Raw genomic sequence first — 16,759 nt, 5'->3', positions numbered from 1 at the left:
GAGGCAGAAACATCTGGTTGTAGTTGTTTTGCCTGAGGCTTTTTATTACTGTAGCTGACCTTCAAATGTTGCTGTTTTTGTGTCTTTAATGTTTGTGTTGTAGTTGTGTGTATGTATGATAATGCTGCTGCCTGTCTTGGCCAGGACACTCTTGTAAAAGAGATTTTTAATCTCAATGAGTTTTTTCCTGGTTAAATAAAGGTTAAAAAAAAAAATATATATATATATATATATATATATATCTGAACACAACCCACAAAGCCTAAAAATAAACTGCATTGTCAAATTGACATTTTGTTTACGCTGCCTCAGCTGTTTTACTGAGTGACTGATTTGTTTCCGTGGTAACGTTAAATCATGTGCAGTTACGTCTTACCTTTATTCACAATTTTGACATGTTCATGCGCCTCTGTGCTGCTTCCTGCTTGTTAAAAATGTCTCATTGACACATAACACTTTTATATAGATTATAGCTGTGCTAGTTGTTAAAGCGTACCAGATGTTGAAGAAACTCAGTTCTGATAGTTTATTGATTTACTTTTGTGCAAAAGAGGTTCTGCTAAAACCTCCAATTCCTCCTAGTTTTAATTGGCAGACAGACAAAGTTAACGACTTGCTGGTGAAGAAATTGAGCATTTAGTAGCTAAAGAGATAGACATTTCTCCCAGGAGATGGGGGAGGCCAAAACAGAGCTAAAAGAGTAAATATTGGACTTACATTCATCAGGTGAATACAAAAAACAACAAATAATGATCCTCTTTGTCTGCTGCATGTGTAAATAGGAAGTTAGTTCTATCTGTAAAAACGTTCAATAATATGATAATATGTTAAGGGGTTCAACGGCAGCTTTGGGAAGAAATATACTAATGCTATATCTGGATGACGAATCAAATTTCCTTATACCTACGAAATAACTATAAGTTCCTAGTCTATGGTTACTTTATTTAAATTTTGCACACATTGTAAGTTATTGTATCAAAGCTTCTGGCGCATGCCTACATTTGATGGATCAATGGAGCAAACGCAAACACTCATGTCGCATTCTCTTCAGCTGTTAAAACAACCACTTATACACGACAAGACTGTTTCTGGTAGATGTCTGAACATCAAACAGTGACGGTGACATAGTCATGGTGAATGTCTTTTTATGGGGTTTGGGGGAGGGGTAATGTACTTGAACCTACTGAAAAGAATTAGAGCTACATGTAAAAAATGTATTTGAGTTTTGAGTCAGAATTCTGAGATTCTGTCTTTAAATCTGGGCCTCAAACACATTTATCACGTGGCTCTAATCATCTTAATCGAGGTAGTGACCATATTTTGCTTTATTTGAAGTGTGTCAATATCACTGCTCTTTCTTTACACACTACAGATCAGTATACCCAACACTCGATGCATAAGAATGTTTAACTAACTCCATAGTCTACTATGAATAACCATATTACTTTCTCTGAGGGCGTTCACAACGAAGGTACCGCTGTGTGAAAACAATGCACAGGCCTGTATTGGTGGTCACTTCAGGTATTAGCGGGACAATGAAAATCTACTTTGAGTGACTAAATCGTGAGTTTGGAGCCTTATCAGATGTCATAACACTGCACAATAGTTTATAACAACATGAGACAATATTTAACAACTCTGAAAGTCATCACAATGACATTCACTTTCTCTACATTTGAATCAACAAATCAGTGTGCGCTTTTATGTATGGGATTGGCCAACGCAACATTTTAAATTGTAGCAAATGATGAGCCATGTTCAGGTTTTCTGCCAAGTCGGCTTTAAACGGTCAAATCTGCTGATTTGTAGACACAGTCCTAAGGGTGATGAGTGATAAAAACACCATGAAGCAATTCAAGATTGTGATATTATGCTGAAAAGCAACGCAGCCTCAAAGTCCAGTGTAGTCCTCTTCGTCTTTAAATTCTTGAGCGGTAGAAAAGACTTGTCTCTTGAGCTGTTCTGGTTTGTACAAACCGTATCAAACAGGCCCCATGAAAACCCCATTGCACCAACCATATACCACATGAAGTCTTACCCCATCTGCCTTGTGATTTTGACAACTCTGGCCCGTGGAAGTGCTGGAGAGGAGTTTGAAGGATCTGCTGCAGCTTTAGCCCTAAGCACAGTGGGAGAGCGAGAGCTTCAGCAGTCCCTCTGTGTGCATCTTGTAGAGGAGTTTGAACTCGGCGGGCAGTTGATGGGACTCCTGCCATTTGGTGGTGAACTTGGTGCCCTTCTTATCATAGTAGTGGTACGGCAGCTCCTTTCCTGTGTTGGGGTCCCAGCCGAAGGGCCAGAAGCCATACAGGTGGATCTGGTCGCACATGGTGGACGCCAGCGTGTACATCAGGATGCCGGTACTCAGGCGTTTCGGTGACAGCTGCTTGGTTTTCCAGTAGCTGTTGAGCATAAGTGAGCAGAACAATTTTGCATTAAAAGAAACGGCAACATTCAAACCAAATCCAGCGCTGCAGGGTTGTGTGGTGGTGTGGAAGTGTCACCCATCTGATTGATTCAATTGATCTGAATGGCCCTTTCGTTGGTTATGGGTTGCATTTCTCCAAAAGTTGAATCTGTCCCTCCACCCCCCAAAAAAGCATGAATTGGATAAATATCCCAGATTGTATTTGGTTCTGTTTTGCTGCCAGTCCAAACCAGACCTAAAATCTGAGAACAAACTGCTATCGGAAGAAAACCCTGAATAATCGTACCACTGCTGATGTTTTCATCAGGCAGCATCACAGAGGGGGAACTCTCCAAACCGGCCTCAACAAAACCAGTCCTTGAGGTGCTGAAAGCCGGCTGAGCTGCTTGAACGTGGTAATTCTTCCAGAGCAGGTAGGTTTAATGGGATTGGTGGAGATTAGGCTACTGTACGAGCAGCCTATTCTGCTGCTACAACACTAAGCACCAGACTTAAATCCCTCTCCACACACACACAGTTGCAGCTCTGTGCCATACCTTTCACTAAATAGCTGTTTCCTTATAATCCGGCTTTGGAGCCTAAGTCTCCTCTTTGCCATATAGAGCACAGCTCAATACAATAGACCACACTAACCCTGCCAACAGGACATGGACACGTGGGGGCGTTTTAAACACAAATGGACATCAAAATAGAGAAAGCAGGTGCTGATCAATTTTAACTAGAAATAAATATGATGTGTCTTGTGTTTTTGGAGACAGCTTTGACCTTACTAACTGTAATGGGGCCTAACTGTAACGTGTGCAAGTCCACTTTGACAGGCAGAAAATGTACTGAGAGACGCAGGAGTCATAACTGTCAACTTCTTGGTCTGGAAAAACGTTTGCCAGTGAACATAATTAGAGAGGCAGCGATCGATCGGCTGCCGAAAAGCCGGGCGGTCTTTAGCTGATCGGACATGACTGGTGCCTGAACAATCATACTCATATTTATTTGATTAACTATTAAAAACAAATCAATTAGCCACACTGTTGGCCTGGCTGTTCATTGATTACCATGAATACACACACTGTGGTTTATTTTGTCCCACACACACACCTTCTGTAAACACTCAACGTGTGTTAATCCACGACTGAAAATAGTTCCAAGCAAATGTGAAAAGAGAAACTATAGATCTGATAGAGCCAGAAAATATTGAAAAACAGACTAATGTGTTGCAATCTGTTGCTAATTATCTGATCTGGTTTGGAAAACAGTTCATTAATGCAGATGTAGATACATGCAGCATCCATTGCAATCGGATCGGACCCCAGGCCACATCTAGAACGTTATAAAACACCGGGTTCACACTGGATGTGAAAGCGACGTGAAGGACCACAGGTTTGTGAGAAGCACTGCCTGCATCCATTGGTTTGCCACATAAATCCATCATTCACAGGACATGATGCGGAGCTCGGCGTCTGGCTCTCAATGTTTCCCAATGTTTTCACGCCTAGTCTATTTTCTCTGCATGCCATGAATGAATCTGGCAAGAAACAACACTGATAATCTACAACAAATATGATGTATGTGATACTAATGATGTAATTCTGATAAATGATAATATATGCATTACATGCCCCCTCCCTGCTATCTCAACAAAGGCCAGAAAAAGGGGCTGTGATCGAATTGGTTTTTTTTCCTGAGGAAGGTTCCTGAGTGAAGTGACTTGATGACGAATTAACCTTCTCATATTTTCTTGACTTTATAACATTTCCATCAAGGTCAAGGATAAGTGGTAAGGAAAACTAATTTTCAAACACAGCCAAACCCTTCTTCAGCACAGTGACAATAAGAATAGCCTACACAGCAGCATGGGATGAGCCATGTTCTCATGGCAGTTCATGAAATAGTCACCAAAGTGAAATCTACTGATTTGTGTACATGGACACAAATTGTCCACATATTTTGTGTTGCTCAACACGACTTTGAAACTAAATAAAATATAATTTGTGTCTGCGCCACAGGTTAAAAGTCCTGCATTATCAAACCCATCTATCTCCCCATGAGTTGTCACTATTCAATACGACGCCACTCGGGCTGACCACTGCATCGCGTCACATGGATGCATTTCATTTGATGCATGAAAAAAGATCCCAATTGACTTTCCCTTGGTGTTGATTTCATGTCGTGCAACACAAAAATTGTTTTATTTGTGAACAATTCAGTTATTCAGTAATTAGTGCCATGAGACTGGGTTAGTAGACAAGTCTGCTAGCTCTGGCTTCCTCATTGAGATCTGATCACAGTGGGGGCACGTGTAACTGCAAAGGCTCATGGTCAGACTTATCTATCCATGTGGAGGCACCACAAGGAGACGGGATCTTTGCTGTTAATGTACTTCAGTGTTACTGTGTCTTACCTGTTGATATACTGCATGATGTTTCCAGGCCAGGCCAGCCGGACCTTGAGCTGACCCCGATGTTCCACGAAGAAGTCGACCAGCGTCCTCGTGACCGTGGCCGACGTGTGGAAGAAAAAGGCCGGGATCCACAGGATGGCACCGTCAAGCTTCTTCAGGCTCAAGAAGAAGTTGTTCCTGTCCTGTACAGTCAGTAAATTGTTGTAGTATTTCTCTAGGATACTGGGGTTAAAGGTCGTCATGTTGGTCCGCCGCCCGACGTCCTTTTTGAAGATCTCGGTCGGCGCGAAGTTGCAGCGGAAGACAAAGTCAAACTTCTCGATCTGGGGCCCACAGCGCGAGCCGGTGAGGATGCCGCTGTTGCCGATGACGGCGCAGACGTTGTAGTGTTTGTTGAGGATCGGCGAGACCTCGGGGAGCAGCGAGCGGAAGTTCTCGCCGATGGAGAAGACGTACTTGTGGCTGGAGTAGTCGTAGTGCATCAGCTGTCCGATTCTGACCGAGTCTCGTGTCAGTGTGAAGTTGTGGGGGATGTCGATGTATTGTGAGATCTCATTCCTGCAAGACAAAACACTGTTCATTCCTGCACCCACAAATCTACAGGAGCTGGACACAGTAGCAGTGTAATGGTGTTAGATCCTAGTGGACAAAATACCATTAACCTTCCAACATAAAGCAACCCAATATATGAAAATCACAAGTATATTAACAGTGTTACTATTAATATGTCCAACTCCTGCAAATTATTGAAAAAGTCAAACCTGAAACAGGACCATTTACTACATTTACCTCCTAAGCAATTATACCATGATTTCCATATGCCATATGTTTCTGGCAGCAGAAATCTCATGAATAGATGAGAATTGCACAAAGTTAACAGTAAATAATTAATTTTATTATTAGAATGGCAGACAAAACTGAGTAATATATTTCAAAAATATATACTTAAACTATGGCTGATCTGTGATGTTGTTAAACAACTAATTTCTCGAGCCTGAAGAAGCTTGACGGTGCCATCCTGTGGATCCCGGCCTTTTTCTTCCGACTAATGTCAGGACAGCCGAGTCATTTGCCATCTTCAGAAAAAGGCTCAAGACTCACCTGTTCAGACTTCTCCTCGACTCTACATAGCATGACCCACTGACACCCCCCCCAAAAAAAGAAAAAAAAAACCTTACCTATAGCACTCTGATCATAGCACTGTTGCTCTTAAGGTACTACTTTACTCAGATGAGGACCTAACACTTGTTTATCTATTTTTAGCTCTTACTGCATCGGCAATGATACGTTGTGGTTTCTTTGTTTCCTTCTTTTGACAAATGTACTTATTGTAAGTCGCTTTGGACAAAAGCGTCTGCTAAATGAACTAAATGTAATTTAAAGTCATGCTCAAATTACATATTGCTCACTTATTTAACAATATATATTGAAAAATGATGTATTTCCTCATATTTTTGTATCAAAATGTAAAATGACTGTATTTAAGTAGCTATATGGGATTGAAGCTCTGTGCTGACCACATATGATGAACTAAAAACACAGTAAAATCAGTTAATACCTCATTATCAAAGTGATCTTTTGGTTTTCTGATGATTTCTTTTATCTGATGATCAGTTCATCTGAAAGTGGTCTCAGATCCATGGTTGCATTGGACTTGGACTTGAAGGCTGTGAGACTTTCTAAAACATCCCTTAGTCCTTAAGTTAAATTTAAGGACTAAAGGACTCTTAACTCTCAACTTTAAATCTCCACTTTAAAACATAAAGTTAATGCAGCTGTTTGAGTCACATCAGTTTGATTTTTCAAGCTAAACTTTCATGCATATTGTTAAAAAAAAGGCTCAAACACATAAACCTAATTAATTTGATGAGGATGATTCAGATTCAAGTAGACATAACAAAACAGTACAGGACGGCCAAAATGCAGCTCAGAGAGAGAAACCTACTTCAGCTGTTTAAAAGCAGAGCTGTTGTAGCTCCATTTAGAGGAGTTCTGCAGGTCCTCGCTGAGAGCGCTGGTCAGAGGGGTGAAAGCCGGATCCAGATACTTCAACGCCAGCTGGGAGCTACACGGGGACACAGAGGTTAACTCAGTCTTCCTGTGTGAAGAGGTCAGCTTCATCCACTCGCACTTCAAAATGTTTTGAGGAGCATTTTAGCTTTTTAAAACAAGGTTTGAAGATGATGCAAAACATCCTCATTTACCTGCATAGCAAAGCTTTGAAGGATCATGTATCTGACAGGCCGAGAAAGACAAGCAGTCAGGTTTTAAAAAAGCATTAGCCAGATTAATGATACAACTAAATCTAAAATAGAACATTTGCATGCAGACATTTTTGCAAATTTACTCCAAATCTGAGAAGAGATCGTACACTGTTTTTGGTTCAATTTAGTTTTTTGTGCTTCTTAACCTTAGAAAAAAGAAGTATTGACAATGACAAAGATTGCATGAAAATGTCTCTTTTTGCAGAAGAAAAACTCCAGCAGAAAATCTGATTTGAAAACTACCTGCTTGGTTTTGTGTAAATAGCTTGCACAGAAGTTTATACTTTGGTGTGGAAACACCTTAAAACAGAAAGTGAAATCACCTGAATGCTTGTGCTTCTTGATGTACAGTAAGGATGCAGCTCGGCTCTGCAGGAAATGATTGATAACTGATATTACTTTTCCTCTATCACTACCACCCTCCTCACGAAGCTAAAATGCCTCCAAAAGTAGCTGATTGAAATGTGCAAGTATTTGAGCCATTCAGCAAATATATGAGGTGTCGTTCCTTTTGGAAACCAGCTGCAGTGAAAAACGGATTCAGACACGTTCACTTACACTATCAGCTCAGTGTAAACGCAGACTTTCAGCATCTTTCCTTATTCTAATCTAGAATAAAATCAACCCAGCATACTGTGGGAAGATCAGCAGTAAGGCGAAATGGTTCTGTCCATCTTAGCAAGTTATTCATACTTTATTTGAGCCTCTGTATGTGGAGTGAAATAATTCCCCCTTCAACCAAATTTGGTTTTATGCACATTCTGCACTTCTAAGTGATAATAATAAAGTAATATCTTGTTCACCTCATTACGAGACATTTAAACTCCATGAGAATTCCAATGAGGTCACTTCGTTGGTCAAATTTGATCTTTGATCTTTTAAGACTGAACATGATGTGACGTACTTGATAAGATGAACACCTTTTGCAGTGCAAGAAGCCTCAGCTCGTCCAATGCTACAAGTGAGAATATTCAAACCAATACATAACCAGCAAATTAACCATTATCAGAAGCTTTTCTATATGTCTGATTTTTGCATGAAAACCTTGACATTTTAATGCATTTGACTTGCTCTTGTTGATGGTACTCTCCTGGAATAATGATGTTTTTCTTTTGGTCAAATGAGAAAATGGACATTGGTTTCATCTCTGTGCATTTTAAGAGGACTAGAAGAGGACCTTCCTCTTCTGGTCCTCTTCTGGTACAGAGGGAGGTCCGGGATGTTTAGCCTAACTTAGCACAAAGAGTGGCGGAGAAAAGGCGCTAGCCTAACCATAAAAAACACACCTTTGGACAACTCCAAACCTGCCAATCATCCCCTGCTTCATGGTTTATTTGACTCTAAATGGACTATAATGTACTAAATGAACATCGTGCTGGATTGAAGAAGACTTAAAACTAGAGATTGAGACCATAAACTCATGTTTGCAATGTTTACTGAGATAATAAAGAAGTAGGGTCATTTTCTCATAGACTTCCATGCAATCTGACATTTTTACAACCAGAGGAATCGCCCCCTGATGGCCAATAGAGAAATGCAAGTTTAAGGCACTTCAATGTTGGCTTCAGTTGTTTGACCACACTTTGCCAAGAGGATGCACCTGTTCCAACTTGCCTTGGTGTGATCGGAGCCTAAAGCAGGTAAAATTAGTCTTTTAGAAAGGACTAGAAGATCATCTAACATATGGTGAGGTTGTACTTTCAACATTATTTCTCATTGCTTAGAAAGTGAAATGTCCAGGTTCTATGTGATATGCGTCCATCATCAAAACTACCTCTGTAGGAAAATATGTGACATTAGCTTGCTGTCTAACAAGCTACAACTTGCTGACAGCTTTGGAGTTGTATGTAGGTCTATAGAGTTAGGCTAGCAACCTAGTTTTCCCCTGACTTTGTGTAAAGATCGACTTAACCTCAAACCAATCTTGCCATCTGACTCTGGGAAAGAGGATGTTCCACAATGTTAGAAAGTAGGTTCAAACAGAGACTTTGCCTAACACTAATCTTCTGCTTTTGACGAAACATCAAAATGTCAAGATTTCAGATCAAGATTCTGACACAACTGGTCAAATAGTTGCAAGGAAGTTCAGTTCATCTCGCATGAAGAGCGAGGTCGGTGGGATTTACTGCATCAGGACAGTTCAGACAGCGTCCGAGGTTTGAGGAAGCTCATGTGATCGTTCAAGCATTCTGTAAATCATACTGTCCAGCATGGCAAACCCCACCTGTAATGCCGGTCCAGTCTCAGACAAACCTGAAGAAGTATGTGTAAATATTGTTTGACCTGGATCTGATGGCAGTCAGACCTCCAGCAGCTCTATTTTCTTGTTGCAGCGTCCGCCAACTTTGAAGCCAGTTGGGCTGAGCCTGAGAGGTGCAGCGCTGGATCAGGATCAGCATGATGTAGCTTATGATTAGAGCGATGAGCACATCGCAGCTTGGAAAGGGCTCAGTTTCGAGACTTCTCTACTGGATATTTGTATTGATGTCAGACGTTTCATTCAATACATTCTTACTTCCAACTCGTCAACTATAGCAGCTTTGTCAGTGGTTCTACACTTTAACTGTTACATGCATCGTCTTTTCAAAATAAACGTACGTGTTTGCGGAAAATGTAAACTTTCTGCTTGTTACATTCATAGCCTCTTTTCAAAATAAACTTCCATCGTAGTTTAACTCAATTAGGATTAGAAAAACTAAAATTACAAGCACAAAGTACAAGTTACCGAATAAAAAAGATTTTTCTTATCTGTCCAACCTCAGTGCAAACATTATTATTCTTTGTACTACCTCAGTCGCTGTGAGCGTCAATAATAATATGATAATGATATGGGTTTACACTGGAGTTAGGTGAAAACCTGAATCATAAAGACGCTAAAGGGTGCCTTGGTGAGTCTGTATCAGATGCCGAAGACCACCGACCAAACAGCAATAATTGATAAGTTGGGACAGAGAACGGGTTATTTCAATATAATTCCGAATTTTCCAAAGATTTCAAAAATATGATATACATACTCATGCTGTTTCAAATCCAAAACCACACCATCAATAGGCTTAAGAGAACATTTAGGGTCATAGATTTGTTGGCGCATTGTGTCACATTATTTACAAAAACAGTTTGAAGCTCAGTGTTTAGATAAATAGATGTATACATGTACAGCAAGCTGAAAGTGTGGCAAAATATAAATATTAACATAAAGGAAAAGGAAAGACAGAGTACGTCCTTGTGTATTCGGTTAAAACGTCAACGCTCCGTATTCACCTCAGGTCAGGTTTGCGAGGCGGCCTCTCGCTGCAGGAGGAATGTAACACAACAACAAATGAAATGAACTCACTCTTGTCTTCATCATCACCAGTGACTTTAAAATGGCATTTAACTGACAGAAAGGAATTCCTAATAGACTCTATAAAGACCTGGCATGCAGATACTTACTTAATATTACATTTATGTAACAATAAAACACTTATAATTGTGATATAATACAGATCCAATGGTGATCTGAGTTGTATGGCACATTTTTGTGCAACACATACGAAGTGTTGCCAAAAAAAAATTACAAGACATTTTTTTTCGCTGGATGAGAAATGTGAAAGTAAACGAGCAAAAACAAATTCCATTATTATCTGTATAAAATGTTGTGTTTTATCATTGTGAATGATAAAACATGAATTAAAATTAATTTTAATGATGTTGTATGAATGTAGAAAACATTTGTTTGACATTAGCCAAAAGAATTCACACAAAAATTGGTACAGACATTCCTGGTTCCCAGGGGAAGAATCCTGGTGCCACAGTTTTACAAATTTGGTTTTAAGGTTTAACTTGAAAATGCTAGCTAAATATTTAGCATTGTTAGCTAAGCTAGCAGTGTGGATGGCAATATTATTCTGTCAGTTGGTCAACCACTCCGTTCAAGATGAAAATGTTAACAACTACTGGATGAATTGCCATGAAATTCGATTTTGACATTCATTGGTGACCCCTAACTTTTCCTCTAGCACCAATATGCAGTTGGTTTCAAGTGAAATATCTGAACAACAATTGGATCAGCAATATAATTTGGTTTAGACATTCATGTTCCCCCTCTGGATGATTTGTAATAACGTATACATGTAGTGCCATCATTACATCTGAATGATAATTTCACCAGTATTATTGTGTATGACCAAATTCCCCTGTACAAATATTCATTGTAGCCTCAGCTGTGTGTTTAGTGCTAATTGAGCAAATGCTAAAGTGCTAAACTAAGATGGTGTACATGGTAAACATCATACCTGCTAAATATAAGCATTGTATAAGCATTTCTCTCAATTCACCACTCTGGCCAAGTAAAGCCTTAAAGAGCTGCTATCTGCTCTTGACTCTTAAAGCGATTTATTTAGTCCAAATTTGTGGCTTAAAAATAAATACAACCCTACATTGTTTGACCACAAAATAGCATCTGATAAACTGATTCACTTCGTCTCCCAGCCCAAAGCACTTACGGATAAGGAACTAAAAGAATACAGAGATGCAGAATTTAAAGATTGTGGCTGGTGATTGCAGAACAGCTTGCAAAACAAAGGATGTATGAAAGACTAGACAGAAGTGGATGTGCGCTTGCCAGCTTCCTGCTGAAGTCATTCCTTCATACGTCAGTGAATTTCATGGAAATCCGACCATTGGAGTCCAGTGGAAATATGGGCCTTATGGTGGTGCAAGAGGTCAGAGGTCACCAAGATTATTTGGAACACAATTTGTGGGGAGGGGGAGTCGTCCTCTCCAATGTCAGGTTGCACCACATTTTGAGCAAAACCAAAAATGCCACCATGTTCCTCCAAACTGTCATTCCACAGCAACACAGCGGGGAACTTCTATAGATTTGTCTCTAAGAGTGTTTTCTCCTCAGAACGCCCGCCCTCCTGCACATCTAACTCACTCTGAGCGTAACCTTGGGCCGCAGTGACGGCGAGCGAGGAGGAAAATGATTACAGGGGGGAGAAAAATGAATGCTGCTTTCGTGCAGTAAATCAGACCCAAGGACGGCTCGCTGGCCTCCAAAAACCTTCATCAGAACGACGCTGGTTTAGCATCACCCTTCGGAAACTGACTGAATATGTCGGACACCAAAGATTTACGGAATGATTTTCTGTGGAGCTGCACTGCCGTGGCCTTACTGAAATCTGTTGAAAAAGTATCAGAGAGCTCTCCTGGTTTTCAGCAGACGTCCTGTCTGGACTGGAATCAGATGCTGTAAACACATCTCACACAGTGAGGGTCTGACCATGTCAACTAGCTCTGGAGGTTTACTTCAACAAAATAACTACTTAGTGAGAGCTGCCTCCTCGCTTAGGTCGCCCCTGCCCCATTAGTATCTGTTCTCATCAGTCTTTCTGAAACATGTCCCTGAAGTGTAAAGTGTCCATGTAACTAGGTGGATTGCATTGTATGCTTAACTGTTTTTGATATTGTCTCCAGGAAGATAAACCAACGAGCTAAAAGAGATCCAAATAAAAACCAAATCAAGTGAATGAAGCTGCCTTTCTATTTGGTACAGGGTACTCTGTGTCGCTGTCCATTGATGGGGGTGCTGAATAAAAGTTGCCATGGCATGTTATGGTTACATCTTGTCTTGACTTACTGTCTTATAACCAGTGATGTAAAGTTACTACAGGCCCCAGTTCAATTTCATTTCCTGATCACCATATGTCACTGTCCATTGGAGGGTGCTGAATTAATGTTGCATATTAGCGAGGAAGTGGAGGGCTTTCATGTTCCCAAGCTAATACTGAGGTTATTTGGCTGTTTTGAAGCCTACTATTTAGCTGGCTGTTCGGCTGCTCTTTGGGTGTGGTAATCAGCTTTGGATGACATTTTACATAGAGGTTAAACCTTTGCCAGTGGGCCCACAAATAATTTCCCCATAAACTCACATTGGGAAAAAGCAGATACCTTTTTTTAGGTAAATCAACTTCTCAGTATGAACATTTGAATAGGCCTTATTTAAGTAACGAGGCCCTAAAAGCCATAAAATGCTCTAATAGCCAAGTTATTTTCTTTCCTCTGTTCTTGTTTGTGGGATTGGCACCAAGCGGCTGGGAGGCGGGGCTAAAGGAAATGCTGATAAGTTTGCTCTATGGGCCCATTAATGCAGAAGATCATCAGTAGATTCGGGTAAATGTATATGTCTTATTCTCGGAAGCTTCATGTGCCACTAAAAATATGTGACACACTGTATCCTGTTCTTTTTAAACATCCATGGTGGGAATCTAGACGTCAAATTTAGCCTACAAGCAAGCGAGCGAGCGGTTTTGTGTTTAAGAAGTAGAATCCTGGCTATAATTCATTAGTGACGGGGTTTTCTGGGGGATCTACAGAAGGCCCGGTTCTGACAGGCATGATAACAATTAACAACTTTAAAAAGGGTTTTTTAGCATTAAAAAAAGTTTCACCAGATGTTTAAATATAAATGTGTACTCCTTAAACCTTTTCAAACAAATGACTCCACAATGGGCATAAAATAATTGTAAAGATGACAGAAAAAGGACTCAAGGAGGAGAAGCAGAGCAGTGAGGGAATGAGCTGATCCAGTTCCCAGCTGCAGGATTGAGTAGCAGATGCCCTGTTTTCCTTCATGCTGATTTACAACACTACAGTTTATCAGGCCAAAGCTGCCTCCTCATTTAAAAATGAGCCAATCAGTGTCATGCAACAATCACATGAGTGATTGTAGTCTGCCTGGTCTTATCTTTATAATAATTCTACACCTTTTAAAAAATGTAATCTTACAAAATGAAAGCTAGTGAGGTTAATGTATTCACCACTATACCTGATACATAATAAAGGCAAAGCTATGTGGACACGATACAAACGATTGATAAGCATGTGATCCCAAAACTATATATAACAGCGCCCTCCCTTCTGGCAGGACTCGACAGTAAAAGTTGCCAGGTTTTCATTGGCAACCAATTCTTGGCTTTGGTTGCCATCACTGGTAAATGCTTTTTAACGTACAACTAATAGAGACAGCAAATAGTGCACTCCCAAATGAATACATTTTTAATATGTGTTGCATTAGTGATATTCACAACTGGACCCAGACACGGCTGAACATGGGTCGGTGCAGGGAGTAAGTATCAGATAAACACAAACTACAAAAATGCGTTCTGTTACTGTAATGAAGCTTTTATCATTTCATGGGAGTTTTCATTTTTAACTGCATAGCATCTGAATGACCTAGAATATAAGCAGTTAAAATGCTACTAGCCTGTATGAGAACCATCTGACGGTGGCGTGGTAGTGAGGTAGCATGATAGCGTGTTAGCGTGGGTAGCATGGTAGTGACCTGTCAATCACAAGGTAGCCCTTTAATAAATGAATATATAATGATGTAGTGATATAATGATATAATGTATCAAGTGATGTAGGGTTGTTTTCTCATAGCCTTCCATGCAATCAGACTTATTTTACAACCAGAGGAGTCGCCCCCTGATGGCCAGTAGAGAGAAAGCACGTTTAAGGCACTTTAGCTTTGGCTTCACTTTTCAGAACAGGAAGTTGGCGCCTGGTTACGGGTGTCTGCATATGTTTGTCCTTATGTCGTATAAATGATGACAATGCACATTTTACAACAGGACGCTGAAACTAAAACCCTTTTCCTGCAGCAATTCACCAAACGTTAGAAGACGATGAATAGACTACGACATGATAGCAGAGCAGCGCTCTGAGAGCTGTCAGGCCAGCAGAGAGGCCTTCATCTGGGTCTCATCACTGCTACACCTTTACAGCACACAAACTTTATGGATCTTTCTGATCAGATTGCTAAACGCTGATAGATGAGTGTTGATCTGGAAAACTGTAACAACAACAATAAGTAAGATCATTCATGCAGATTTAAGACGATGGAGAAATGGCACATTAGAAGGCTGTATTCACTCCGGGTCATATTCCGTCAGCACATATGACCTAAAAATGCAATGCTACCACTCTGATGTGATGCAAACTAACAAACAGTCAGCATATCCGTCCGCAGCTCCACAGCCGGGCCTGGACTCACCGAAATCCCGCGTGGAACATGGACATCCTGGGTCCTCCGTTCTGTCCGTATCTGGGAGTGCTGAGCAGAAAGTCCTTCTTGATCGACACGTAGCTGATGAGCGACAGGATGAGCAGGGCCACGCTAAACATGACGAGCCCCAGCGCGCTGACGATCCGCACCATCCTGCCTTTCTGCGGACACCGGCCCCCCAGCACCAGAGGATCATTGGCCGGCCAGGACGAGGAGACGGCGAGCACCCAGGCGCACCGCATCAGCGGCAGAGCGGCGGCGTGGACGTAGAGACGACGCGCGCTTCCTGTGGATTTCAGAGTCCATGTGGGGAGGAAGAGGCGGCGCGGTGGCGCGGCAGCGGATGCGCGCGGGCGGCGAGCAGGAGCGGAGACATGCAGGCCGCACAGGCGAACAAGGACGCGCAAACCGCGGATTTACCGACGCGTTCAACAGAAGCCATGGAGGCTAGAGAGTCTAGGCTAGGAGAGCGGGAGGCTGCGCGTTTTTCGGCCGGTTTCATGACCCGAATACGAGGCAGGAAGGTCGCGACGCGTCCGCGGAAGAAACGACGCAGGAAGTGTGACGCATTGATGGTTCGTGCATCGCAGAATGGAGCGCAGAGGGGGAAGGAGGAGGAGGAGGAGGAGGAAGGGAGGGGGGTCTTTAGGGGTTTTCTTTCTGCAGGCGTGCAGGGTCAGATTACAGCCGCCGTCCTAACCTGAAGGCGGTGAAACGCAGCGGCGACACGAGGCTGGGAGAAGGTGGTGGCGACCGGCGGATGCTGCTCCCTCTCTTCATCTGCATCATCCCCGGCGTCTCTCCTCCTCCTCCTCCTCCTCTCTGATTAATTAAAGCGGCGTGTCGCTTTAAGGAGACGCGGTAATCAGATAAACAGCAGCAGCAGCATCCGAGGCGGAGCTCTGCGTCCTGATGATGGAGGCGTTCAGTAGGCCCGTCAGTCTGAGCTCAAACACCCCGAGAAACGTGGAAATATCCAAAATACACGTTTGTGTTGCCCACGTCCAAACAGAAACAGCTATGTGCAGTGATTTCTGATCCAATATCTTTTTGTTCCCATGACATAATATTAAAAACTACATGTGCTGCATTTGTTTTGCAAGCCTATAGACTTTCAGATTGCTGCGCAATACGCATCCATATGTTCAACATTACATGCATTTCACATTTGTGAGATGAAAGCGTGTGAAAATGTCTACTCAGGTGTACAATACGAATTCACAACAGCCATGTTCAATAAGGTTATTTTTACAGTTTGCAGTGTGTTCTTTATACACTTGTTAATTATTTGTAATCTAACGAGCAAACGACTAACATTACAAAATGTCAATGTTAGCCTTCAGTTTGTAACAGGTTTGTCTCCTGGATGAAAGTCCTGTGTTTGAACCCTCCTCCCTGTGTGGCTTATGTCCCTCTTTACACTACGTCTGTTGCTCTACCCATAATGCAGCGGTTGGGTGCGTCACATACAGACACCAAGGAGCACCGTCCAAGCTGCCTCAGCAGTGAGCATGGGTTGATGGCGAAACATCTAAAAACCTGTAACCTTGTAACCTCACACATATAACCTGCTCGCCCGGCTGTACATCATCCCTTACATATATCAGCAGACCAATATTCAT

At 41.7% G+C, this 16,759-nt stretch overlaps 1 protein-coding gene across 2 annotated transcripts; it reads right to left on the bottom strand.

Annotated features, from left to right (window-relative positions):
* Nucleotides 1-242: 242 nt before the first annotated feature.
* st8sia3 (ST8 alpha-N-acetyl-neuraminide alpha-2,8-sialyltransferase 3) lies at nt 243-15,684 on the bottom strand. 2 transcript variants are annotated; one of them, XM_084035299.1, is made up of 5 exons: nt 15,126-15,684; nt 10,352-10,381; nt 6,772-6,891; nt 4,827-5,384; nt 243-2,402 (listed from the first exon to the last, which is right to left on the bottom strand). In XM_084035299.1, the coding sequence occupies exons 1-5, from the start codon at nt 15,377-15,379 to the stop codon at nt 2,120-2,122; spliced, it is 1,245 nt and encodes a 414-aa protein (XP_083891425.1). In that variant the 5' UTR covers nt 15,380-15,684; the 3' UTR covers nt 243-2,119. The 2 variants fall into 2 exon arrangements, with proteins under 2 accessions (XP_083891425.1, XP_083891426.1); XM_084035300.1 differs by lacking the exon at nt 10,352-10,381 and having other exon boundaries at nt 15,126-15,683.
* Nucleotides 15,685-16,759: the final 1,075 nt, after the last annotated feature.

The sequence above is a fragment of the Eutrigla gurnardus genome (assembly GCF_963514095.1).
Source record: "Eutrigla gurnardus genome assembly, chromosome: 19".
In the NCBI taxonomy this organism is placed as follows: domain Eukaryota; kingdom Metazoa; phylum Chordata; class Actinopteri; order Perciformes; family Triglidae; genus Eutrigla; species Eutrigla gurnardus.
The sequence above is the reverse complement of the archived record's forward strand: the minus strand, read 5'-3'. Positions and strand labels throughout refer to the sequence as shown.